The 12,138-nt window shown below is 42.4% G+C and overlaps 1 protein-coding gene across 2 annotated transcripts; it reads left to right on the top strand.

Annotated features, from left to right (window-relative positions):
* Positions 1 to 3,152: 3,152 nt before the first annotated feature.
* PSMA4 (proteasome 20S subunit alpha 4) lies at positions 3,153 to 9,931 on the top strand. 2 transcript variants are annotated; one of them, XM_082617886.1, is made up of 9 exons: positions 3,153 to 3,272; positions 4,695 to 4,721; positions 4,947 to 4,989; positions 5,275 to 5,437; positions 6,711 to 6,788; positions 7,114 to 7,202; positions 7,662 to 7,792; positions 8,278 to 8,401; positions 9,523 to 9,931. In XM_082617886.1, the coding sequence occupies exons 2-9, from the start codon at positions 4,719 to 4,721 to the stop codon at positions 9,675 to 9,677; spliced, it is 786 nt and encodes a 261-aa protein (XP_082474012.1). In that variant the 5' UTR covers positions 3,153 to 3,272; positions 4,695 to 4,718; the 3' UTR covers positions 9,678 to 9,931. The 2 variants fall into 2 exon arrangements, with proteins under 2 accessions (XP_082474012.1, XP_082474011.1); XM_082617885.1 differs by lacking the exon at positions 3,153 to 3,272 and adding an exon at positions 3,300 to 3,478.
* Positions 9,932 to 12,138: the final 2,207 nt, after the last annotated feature.

Here is a 12,138-nt window from a genome sequence, read left to right as displayed (position 1 = left end):
AGGTCATCGCAAAGCACCGAGCTGATCTCCCTGTGCTATGCCGCTGCTTCCCACAAGCTAACTATTTTATATTCGGTAGTGTATATATGGGACTTAAGTAAACTTAAAAGCTTTTGCACAGCAAAGGAAACAATAAACAAGCCAAAAAGACAACCCTCAGCATGGGAGAAAATATTTGCGAATGAAACAACAAAGGATTCATCTCCAAAATATACAAACAGCTCACGGAGCTCAGTATAAAAAAAAAAAATCCAATTAAAAAATGGACGGAAGGCCTAAATAGACATTTCACCAAGGAAGACATACAGATGGCCAAGAGGCACATGAAAAGATGCTCAACATCACTAATTATTAGAGAAATGCAAATCAAAACTACAATGAGGTATCACCTCACGCCCGGTCAGAATGACCATTATGAAAAAATCTAGAAACAATAAATGCTGGAAAGGCTGTGGTGAAAAGGGATCCCTCCTGCACTGTTGGTGGGAATGTAAATAGTACTGTTGTGATTAATCCCCATTTTCAGATAAGGAAATAGATGCTTTAAAAGTTGAAGCAGTTTGCTCCAAGAGAGCCAGGGACACACACCACTTCCTCCTTTCCTTTCTCCCCTCCCCTCCTCTCCTCTCTATGGGCTCACATACACACCTGTGTTAGGAGGATCAAATGGCATCATTCACAGGAAAGCACTTATGCTTCTCAAATTTAAGGGGTTGTGATTTTTATCTGGGTTGACCATTCAGGAAACGGGGGACTAGAAAAATGAACTAAAACTTGCATTTCACTCCCAGACCAATGTTCATTTTCTTATACCATGAAACTCTACAGACTTCCTGCTTGCTTGCTCCTTCTGCTAACATGGATTCTCTTCCACTGAATTATCTTAATGCAAATATTGCTGACCAACTCTTCAGATATTTAAATACGGGCTGCCTTGCATTGATATTTTACTATTTGGTGTTTGCCCTAGCTTATCTCCAATCAATCAGGTCAATGTAGTTTATAAACTCTTTGGTGGCATAAATTGAATAATATTTATTTCATTATCTTCAGAACCTAGCTTGGTGCCAGGCCCCTAGCACAGCCTTAATAGAGGACCGTCTGATGAACTGTTAGAATGAACGCACGTCTACAAGTGCTGGTCTTTGGTTCTTTCCACCAATGAGGAGGAAAACCAGTTCTAGATTTGGGAATCAATACCATACCTCCAGCAAAGACTCTACTCTTACAAGTATCTTTTTCTGTCTGGGCTTTTATCCCCTCTAGACTGCAACAGAACTTTACTTTCTGGTGTTATTATCCTTAATCTCTCCATCTTACAGCCTTCATATTAGGGCCAGATAAAAACTCTCGTTACAATATATTGCTGTGTGACAATTTAACCCAAAACTTAGTAGACTGAAAGCTCAATTTTTTATATCTTATGGAGTCTTCAGGTCATGAATTCAGACAGGTCCTGGGACAGCTTGTCTCTGCTCCACAATGCCTGGGGCCTCAGCTGGGAAGACCTCAATGCTGGGGGAGATTCAATGATGGGGGACTAAAATCATCTAGAGGAATCCTCACTCACAAATCTGGCCAGTCATGCTGGAACCTCATCCGGGCTGTTGGTGGACTATCTATCCATTTGGTCTCTGCTTGCTCATGGCATGGTGCCAGGGTTCCAAGAAACACCTTCCCAAGAGAACAAGACAGAAATTTATTTTTTATGACCTGCGTTTGGAACTCATATGATGTTACTTCCGTTGCAGTCACAGGCCCACCCAGATTCAGGGGAATGGGACACAAAACCTCTCAATGGGAAGCATCCATGCCACATTGTAGGAGGAACATGTGAGATGGGGGATCATGAGGCTTCATCATCCTAAAACATCACTTTAATCCTCTTTTCCCACTACCTACAGAGAAAAAGTTCTGGCACTGAAGGCATTCTACAGTTTAGCCTAAATGCCTTTCCTCCTTTCCTCCCTTTATTGACGTCTCTTCACTCTGGCCAGACTGAGCTACTCTGTCACCAAAACTTGTTAAACTCATTTTTACTTCTGCTCTTTTATCTCAACTGATCCCTCTTCTTTTGACCTAATAAATTCTACCTCTCATTTGAAACTCTTAATGCTTAATTCGTCAGAATGAACTAGGGTGGCAGGGATCCTCAGAGAGATTACATAAGTTACACTGCCACCTAAGGATGCTTTCAGAACACCACCTGTCTGGCTGTGGCCCTTGCCATTTTGCCTTGGCTCACCTCCCTATGTGCCTGGGAAGCAGAAACGAAAGGAGAGACCTCAAACCACAATTCATTCCCAGGTTACCTCCTTTTCAAAGCCCAGATCCCTCAATAATAATTTTTTGCCCAACATGAAGAGGACAAAGTCCCTACCCTGTGGACCTCTTCTTCAGAGACTATGAGGAGACTATGAGCAAATGACTACACATTAATTCAGGCCTAGTCAAGCGTCTAGCTCGAAGAAACTTAAAACATGAATAGTAGATAGTTTACATAGAGACTGAAGGCAGATGAAAAACAGAGTGGAAAGGAGAGATGGATAATGAACACATAAATAAACATGACAATTTCTGTATAGAAGATAGCGTGTGTGTACGGTGATGGTAGAGTATTGCTTTAACTAGGTTGGTCAGGGGAATCCTTTCTAATGAGGTGAAAGACAAGAGGAGAAGACTAAGGTGAGAGTTCTCCCAAAGGTGTAAACCCCATCATAATATGCTTTATATGCCCCAAAATGCATGTATCTGCAATAAAAGTGGAAGACAGATTCAACAAGGCAGGTGATGAGAAAAGGCAGAGTGAAAGGTGTAACGTCTGACGTGCTTGGGTCCGTTTTGAGAACAGGGCAGGAAAGGCAAGCAGTTAACAGGCGGTCCCACACCAGTGCTCTCCTGGGCCAATGACTTAGTGCTGAATAGAAAGCGAAAGTGAAAATAAAGCGCAAACAGTGGAAAAGGGACATTAGCTATAATTCCACTTCCTCCTTGGCCAGGGTCTTCCTGCCCCGCTCCCCGTGTTCTAGTGCCCCCTCATCGGGCTGAGGGTCCCTGCCACTGCCTCCTAACCTAAGTCCGCAGCTCCCACGAGGACAACCGGCGCTCGCTCCGCCCCCCAGAAGGAGTTCCGCGTCCTCGGCTGCCCCGTCCCCACGCGGTGGCTCTGCGCACGCGCGGGGGCCATATTAGCAGCGGATACTCAGGCAGCGGTGGTTCGTTTTCTCTCGCGGAGAAAGAGCTCCGTGTAGGCTCTTCAGCGTCTCCCCTCGGTGAGCCTTTGCCCCCTGCGCACTCGCGGAAGCTTGGCCGCTCTCTCCGCGGGCGGGGATCCTGAGCGTCGCGGCAGAGCTGGTCCCGGCCTGCAGCGGCCGCCGAGGAACCGTAGACACGATGACTCTGCACCGACTCCTTGGTGATGGACCGGCTGCGGGACTGGCTCCGGACGGCCGCCGTCGGGCTTCTCTGCACTGAGCAGGCACCACGGGGCTGGGGACGCTCGAGCGGCGGGGCGGGCGCGGGGCCGGTGGGCAGGACAGAGTTGTAGGGCTGCCTCCGTCACTGTAAGAGTCCGTAGTGAAAGTGAACCTGGGGGAAAGGAGGTGCAGGTGAACTCGCCTCGGGCCGCTGTCCTCCGTCTGGCGTGGAGATGAGAAAGTTGTGTTCTCTCGCGAATCAGAAGCCCCGGCGGTCTCCTCTTTGTGCTCTCCTGGCTCTCTGCTCAGGGCCAGCCTTACCTTTCACCTGCGTGTTGCAGCAGCCTCATAACTGGTTACCCTGCCCCAGTCTTCACCAGCCAGAGCGATCTTTCTAAAATGCCGGTCAGCTCCTGTGGCTCTTTGGCCCAGCATCATTCTTTGGAGCCCCATTGCTTAAGAGATAGCATTCATAGTTTTTACCTGGGCACGCGGGCCTTCGGGACCTGATCCCTGCTTATCTTTCCATTTTTAATTACCGATATTCTAGAATTTGGGGAAATTGGCTCTGGAGGCCGAAGTTTGGCTTTTCCACCAAATCACGCTGAGCCCCAGTGTTGTCTTTTGCAGTAATAGTAATGATGCCAAAGATTACCATCCCGCTCCTCCCCTTCATAGTTCAGGACCCCGTATCATTCCCTGGAGAAAGCTTAAGCCTCTTAGCTTGGCATTCAAAGCTCTACATGGTCTGGATACTTGCTTAGTTCTTTAGTTTTTTCATATTTTTTTTAACTTCAGCTATTTCTCTCGTCCATTAAGCTATCCTGCCTCAGTGCCTTTCGCTCAAGCTTTCTCCTCTGCCTGGAATGCCTTTCCCTTCTTTCTTCCCCTGTTCTTCCTCTTATACCTAAATGTTCTCAGCCTTATTTCTGCCTCTCCCATCTCTAATTTGGGCTCATTTTCTGCATGTGTTTCGCAAAAAATACTTTCTTGATTTTCTCCAACCCTCTTCCCACTCTACCCTTAGTGCCTCTGTTTCCATATTGCTTTATAATTGTCCTTCTGTGTCTTCTCCCTCACCTGGCCACCAGACTGTACGCTCTTTAGGAAAGGGATTGCTCTTACCCATGCTGGCATTCCAGCATTTGGCATAGTGCCTGGTGCACCGTAAATGTTGGCTGAATGAAGAGAGTGAAGAAAACATTTTTTTTTCAAGTCAAGAAATGCTTTTTTAATTGTAAGTTTCATTTTAATAATTATCCTATTTTCTTTTTACAGGAATTATCACAAAGTTTAGAAAACATGGTGAGTTAATACACATGCCAGTAAGCTGTTGCCTGATAAATTGTATTGCTTGTACTCAGCTTACAGACTTGCATGAGAAAATTGAAATGGAATGATGTCTTACCAGTTTCCTCCCACTCTCTGAATTTTGTATACCAGGATGTGTTCTGTAAAATGATTTGTGGGTTTACAGGAGTTGGCTTACTAAAAGTGGGTAGGAATCACTTGTATGTTTTTCCTTTGCAGTCTCGAAGATATGACTCCAGGACCACTATATTTTCTCCAGAAGGTAAAATATAAATTGTTTGATCTGTCTCAAATAAAAAAACATTTTTTAAGTGTTTGAATTTTAGGGGTGGGTGGGGAATCTACAAACTTTTTTTAATACTAAGTTGTTCATCCTTTCTGTAGTTTGAAGTAATGATCACCAGGTTGATTATGTACATCATAGGACTATGAGTAAAAGTGGGACTCTTATTTGTAGCCCTCCAGTGTTGTTGCTGATTTCTCTTGAACCAGTGGTGCAAGAACAAGGAAGAGAGAGTCTTGGTTTCTCACTGCTTTTGTCTTCTAGGTCGCTTGTACCAAGTTGAATATGCCATGGAAGCTATAGGACACGCAGGCACCTGTTTGGGAATTTTGGCAAATGATGGTGTTCTGCTTGCAGCAGAGAGACGTAACATCCACAAGCTTCTTGATGAAGTCTTTTTTTCTGAAAAAATTTATAAACTGAATGAGTAAGTGAAATCTTAGGGCAAACATCTCATCATATTTTGAGAGGGCTATTCCATGTGACATGATAGAATTGAACAGTTTGTTCTGTTTTTACTACTGAAATTTTTTCCTTTTAACTTATTCGCTTGAAACTTCCTTGAGGCCCAGGACCATATGTTATTCCTTTTAAGTGCAGGGTCAAGTACTTAGTGGAGAAACAGCGTTGTATAGTGATAAGAGTTCAAGCTTGGTAGTCACACAGCTTTGGGTTAAATCTGGGCTCCACCAATGCAAGCTGTGACTTCACACCCATTGTTTAACTTCTCTGGGCTTCAGAGCCTACTAGAGTGGTTGTGGCAGTTTAATGAAATAAAATAAAATGAATGAGATAAACTAGCACAGTGTTTGGCATATAGGAGGCCCTCAAGGTAATGTTTATAATGGTTACTCAGGAATTATTTTGAATTATACTGAACCTTACCAAAGAACAGGCCTCCTGAAGGTCTGGGAAAAGTTTAGACAAGCCCTGTACACTTAGTGAAGTTTCTGTTACAGTTGGGTGTTCAGGGCTTTGCAGCTAGCAGAGAGCTGGATTTGCTCATTGGAGACTTTCCCTTCAGTGGTGAGCCAGGTGAATTCTGGTTATAGGGCCTTTTTGATACACTCACCCAAGAAAGTGTCATCCCTCCACAGAGTCACTGTTGGGCCCCTCAGCAGCTTGCGGGCTTGATTAGGCACAGTGCCAGAGGGTGTGGAGGCTGTAGGAGAGCCGGGGCAGCTTTCAGGGAACGGTGGGGTAGAGAAAGGAAATGCACCCTCCCTGTAAGCCTAGCCCTGAGCTTCCTAGGCAGGCTCATAAAATATCCTGCCCTTCCGGTCCCCTCACCCTCACCTCCATCAAGTTAGGCCTTAGGAGATGAGAGTACTTACTACCCAAGAGCGTGGGGTAGTCTGTCTTCCAGTCTGGCAAAACTTTTTTCTTCTTTGTGGTTGAATCTTCTTGGGATTTACCCTAGCTTCCTAGTGTTTATTCTCTTGCCCTGTTCACAGGGTGGTGATGGTAAATCCATCTGTTGTGAAGAACTTAAGTGTGCATTTGTTTATCTTATGTGTTGAATGACATCAAGTTGAAAGTTTCCTACAAAGATAAAACACACATAGGTTTTGTCTGAAGGGTGTAGCAGCTGAGAGGAAGCATGGTGAATTTCTAATAGAGCTTAGTACTTTCTAAAACTTGTAAAATACCCCTGGTAAACATCTTCTCTGCTTACAGATAAATGTCTTTCTTTTCCTCAGGGATATGGCCTGCAGTGTGGCAGGCATAACTTCTGATGCTAATGTTCTGACTAATGAACTGAGGCTCATTGCTCAAAGGTATGGTCACAAATACTGTAATTGATGATATGTAAAATTAGTTTCGATGTTTCTAAGAACTCATTCTTGTAAAGATTAAAGTCATTAAAAACCTATTAATTGCAAATTACAGTGTTTTTTTTCTTTAACCAAACTTGTAAAATATTAGTTACTGTATGATTATTAAGATGTTACCATGCCCTCTACTCTCCCCCTTTAGATTATTTATAAGTGACTATTATGTTGGCCCCATGGCAGAGATTTCTTTTCAGAGGGTATTTTGCTTAGATTGTGTATATAGAGTGTTTTAGAGAAAACTATTCATATGCCAGTTTCTTTATCCTAGGTATTTATTGCAGTATCAGGAGCCAATTCCTTGTGAGCAGTTGGTCACAGCACTGTGTGATATCAAACAAGCTTATACGCAGTTTGGAGGTACTGAAACTTTTGGAAATTTTATTCCCAAAAGATAAAACGTTTTATGAGTAATAACCTTTTTGAGATGGCAAAATGAAATAGAAAAATAAATAGACACTTTTCATACATTCTCACTTCATGAACTAACTGGCTTCCACTATGTAGACTATCAAACATTTTATTAATAGACTATTGAAAGGCCAAAATAACATTTTCAAATCAGGAAACAAGTTGCTTTTTACATAATGATGAAATTTAGCACTGGTCCTCTTTGTCTTTATTCCCTCTCCTGGCTGCATCCAAATCCTAGAAACAAAAGTGGAATTTTTGATGGAGCTTATCTATGGTGGCCAGAACACGGAACAGTTTATGAATGCTTAACTTCACAGAAAAGGGGTTAGCCACTGAGCTCAAGTAACCATAGTGATACTAAATTTAGATTGTGGTATGTTTAGCTTTTTTTTTTCTCTGTTAAAGGAAAACGTCCCTTTGGTGTTTCATTGCTTTACATTGGCTGGGATAAGCACTATGGCTTTCAGCTCTATCAGAGTGACCCTAGCGGAAATTATGGAGGATGGAAAGCTACATGCATTGGAAATAATAGCGCTGTGAGTATTTTTGTGTTGCTATAGAATGTAGCAAAGGGTCTAGTAACTGCCATGGTTTTAAAGTAGTGATGAGTGTAAACATTTTAAGGTAGCTGCAACAGCCTTAATGTGATATAAAAATATCTGTGATTTCTATTGGTGATGAAGTCACAGGTACCAATAATACTACTAGGGTTCATTGCCTGCAGTAATAACGAAAGGAAGTGCTAATTTTCAGTTAGAAGTTGTGAAAATAAGATCTAGTTCCCCCGTCTCCCACATACTAGTTCACAGACCCCCTGAATTCTATCATGGATACCTGGGATTCATTCATAGATCATCAACATCCCTCCTTCGCACCCCTATCCCATGTCAGCCCTCCCTGCCATCAAAATTGTTTATGTTGGTTATAATGCCAATAATAATTCAGGCATTATTCATGTTCCTAAAAATCACAAAAATTTAAAGGAAATTCTCTTATGTTGATTCTTCCTTATGTTTTATAGGCAGCTGTGTCAATGTTAAAACAAGATTACAAAGAAGGAGAAATGACTTTGAAGTCAGCTCTTGCCTTAGCTATCAAAGTCCTAAATAAGACCATGGATGTTAGTAAGCTCTCTGCTGAAAAAGGTAATTTATGTCCACTCCTCTAATTTGTTTGCTTAGTGAGGGAATTGATTGAGTAGGCCTTTAACATGTTATCATAGTGCACTGAAACAGCAGCCTTATAAGTTAGGTGACCTTACAGCTATTTCCTAAGACTTGACCAAGGTCAACACTGACAAGTTCTGGAGCCACCGTCGCACACTACATAACAAGCTTAAGGACTTGAGCCTGAATGTTCTCAATATTCATAGTTAAATCTGATCCATGCTATTTTATCTTATCGACTTCTTGACAATGATATCTGTGCTCATGTGTACATATAATAAAGAATATGAAAGTAATTGTATGGTTATATATGTTTGGTGTCCTTTATCAGAGGTATAACACTTGCATGAGTTGTACCCTCTGTTCTTCTGAATCTACTGATCTCTTATGTTAAGCCCATGTTTGCAATTGTAAATGCTTTATTTAACTAAAGTTATATGACCATATAAAACAATATTTGTAAATAATGTTTTTCAAAAATTGTCGTAAATTAACGTATTGATTTAGTTTAGGATAACTTAGCTCCTGGTGTTGCTTTAAAAAAATGCCATTTACTTGCAGATTGTCCTCTTGTCTACTTCTACCTAATTTCAAGGAGGCACTACTCAATTTTCCCTTCTCAAAATTTCTCCTCCTTTTGGCATTAGTCTGCTTTTCTCATCCATAGTCATGGGAGCTGCTTTTCATGCCTTTGTTTTGAAAAGAGATTTGAAAAGTTCATGAAAAATAAGTGTAAGTACTGGTTAAAGATTTTGGCTGAGCCTTCAGAGGTTCTAATGAGGAAACTGGTTCTTTCTGGTCAGGCCAGCTAGAGCAATTGGCTGGTTGTGCTTTTTCCACAAAAGTAACAGAACAGCAGCTCAGAAAGTTAGTATGGGTGAAGATAAAGATGATATTAAAGTAAAAATATTCATAAAAACATTACAATATTGAAGGTATTTTGTTTCCATGAAAGTATCCATGAATTACATTAAGCAGAACACTTGGAAAAGTGGTGTACTAAGGCTCAAATGGTATGAAGAGATTAAACTGTGGTTGCTTATTAAGTGTTCTGGCTAAGTATGGCTGCCTATATTACAAGTGTGTGTGTTTGCTTCTAGTGGAAATTGCCACACTAACAAGAGAGAATGGAAAGACAGTCATCAGAGTTCTCAAACAAAAGGAAGTGGAACAGCTGATCAAAAAACATGAGGAAGAAGAAGCGAAAGCTGAGCGTGAGAAGAAAGAAAAAGAACAGAAAGAAAAGGATAAATAGAAGACAAAATCAGGGATTTTATAACTCATTTGGGGCACCATTTCAGTGTAAAAACTGTCCTATTCTTCCACATTGAGAAAGCTTTGACTTTTTTTTTTAACTTGTCTAGTGGGAAAATAGGATGGTACCAACTGAATTGGGTCCTTGTTATTGCTGTCCAGGTGAATATTGTAATGATGATTACCCTTTATGGACATCTTAATCACCCTCCCCCTTTTTTTTTTTTTTTGAATAAAACTTGGAAAGAATGGAAATGGTGAAGGAAAAAATTCTCTAGCAATAACTGTTAAAGATACCAGGATTAATAGGGCTGTGGTCTTTTCACGCTTTATGTATACTGTGGCTACTCTTGCAGTTACTTTTTTTTTTGGCTGCGTTGCATCTTCATTGCTGCGTGCGGGCTTTCTCTCGTTGGCGCCGAGCGGGGGCTACTCTTCATTGCGGTGCCTGGGCTTCTCATTGCAGCGGCTTCTCTTGTTGCAGAGCGTGGGCCCTAGGCCACAGGCTTCAGTAGTTGTGGCACGTGGGCTCAGTAGTTGTGGCTCGCGGGCTCTAGAGCACAGGCTCAGTAGTTGTGCCATACAGACTTAGTTGCTCCGCCGCATGTGGGATCTTCCCGGACCAGGGATCGAACCCGTGTCCCCTGCATTGGCAGGCGGATTCTTAACCACTGCGCCACCAGGGAAGTCCCAGTTGCTTTTAAATAAGATGTTCAAATGGACAGAAATGTAAACATCATAAAAAGAGAAAGGTGGGAACTGTGCAATGAAGATTTTCTATTCATTGTTCCCCTACCATCTTGGAGAACCTGTAGCCCAATTTGAGCACAACAGAGAGCTGTCCTTCTCCTAGGCCTCATATGATATTACCCTATCAGAAGCCTATCTAGTGAAATAAGAGTCGTTCACCAACCTTTGATACTGATGGATGTTCGTACTGGACTTAAAAATTGTGTGTGTGTGTGTGTGTGTGTATGCACATACATACGTGCAAACATAGTAAAACGTGAAAGGTAGAATTAAAATGAAAGCCCTGTGTATCCACTACCCAGCTTCAGAAACAAATTAATCAGTACTTTTGAAGCCCCCTGTGTGTCCCTTTCAGGCCTCATTCTTCTCTGTTTCCCTCTACCCCCGAGAGGTGACCACTGCCTTGAGCTCATCATTCCTCTAAGCTATGGGTTTTCCCCTCTGGTTTTCTGCCCCTCTACTCCAGGTGGTCCTGGTAGGTCTGTCTATCAGATAATCCCACTCCTTTCACAAAGGTGAGCGCATCACTCAGTCTGGCCAGATGACCATATCTGTCTCCAGGGATGGGTTTGAGAATGAACGTGTGGGCTGAGCCAAACCAGACTTGATATGTGGATGTGAGGAAAGAATACTGAGGGTCCTGCATTAGGACCAGCTCTCCCAGTCGTCAGCCCAAGCCATGTGGAAGGTTATGCAAGGGAAACTAAGGCCACAGAGGAAAAAGAACCAGAAGATGAGAATAGTTCAGTTTGGCCAAAGGGAGCTCCGCCGCTGAGCTTTGCTTAGGATGCTGTCACGTAGAAGAGAAGCCTCTGATGGAAGTGCTCTAGGGCAGTGCTGCTTAAACGTGTGGTCTGTGGAGCATCACCTGGGTGTTCGCTAGAAATGCAAATTCTAGCGTCCCATCCCAGGCCTCCTGAATAAAAACCTTGGCGTAGAGCCCAGCAATCTGGTCTACTAAGCTCTGCATGTGTTTCTAATTCATGCTGAAGTTTGAGAAGTGCTTTGCTGCATATTGGAATCATCTGAAAAGCTTTTAAATTTCTTTGTACCCAGGCTATACCCCATACCAATTAAAGCAACCTCTGCAGTGGACCCTGGCATTACCATTGCTCGAAATCTCCCCGGGTGATGTAATGGACAGCCAGGGATGAGAACCAGTGCATTGAGCCATAGCAGCATTGTCAATCAGATATGGGGTCCCAGCCTAATCCCTCATTAAGTGCTCTTAAGGAATAGCAGTGTCTTGGAGTTTTCTGCACGTGGTGGTGTTCAAGCTATTTCCAAGCCCCTTTGACATAGTGCTTTTTGAATCTTCTAAATTTCTCTTTATACAGTTGATTCTTGTTTGTGGTAGCCATGTTCTGTAAAGTCAGCATGAATGCTGAATTAGCAAATTCTGAGCCATTGCTCCTAGTGAAATAACAGGTTAGGTTCCTTTGAGCCTCTGGTTACAACACTTTCATCAACAGATCAATACATAACCTTGTTTTATGTGTGTTTCTGTTTAGAGACATTTAATGTACGTTGGTACTTCATTAATATTGAACTCATGGCTAACAGCACTTTAACTCATACCTAAATGAAGCTTAATTAACGCATATGTTTTCTATGTAAGGCACATCACAGCCGCCTTGTGTTTAGGAACACTAGCAAGCACTATACTGAAGGGACATTTTAAAAAGTGAAATCACCAACAAAAAGCACAAAAA

This window comes from Mesoplodon mirus (assembly GCF_964341445.2).
Source record: "Mesoplodon mirus genome assembly, chromosome: 4".
In the NCBI taxonomy this organism is placed as follows: Eukaryota; Metazoa; Chordata; class Mammalia; order Artiodactyla; family Ziphiidae; genus Mesoplodon; species Mesoplodon mirus.
The sequence above is the reverse complement of the archived record's forward strand: the minus strand, read 5'-3'. Positions and strand labels throughout refer to the sequence as shown.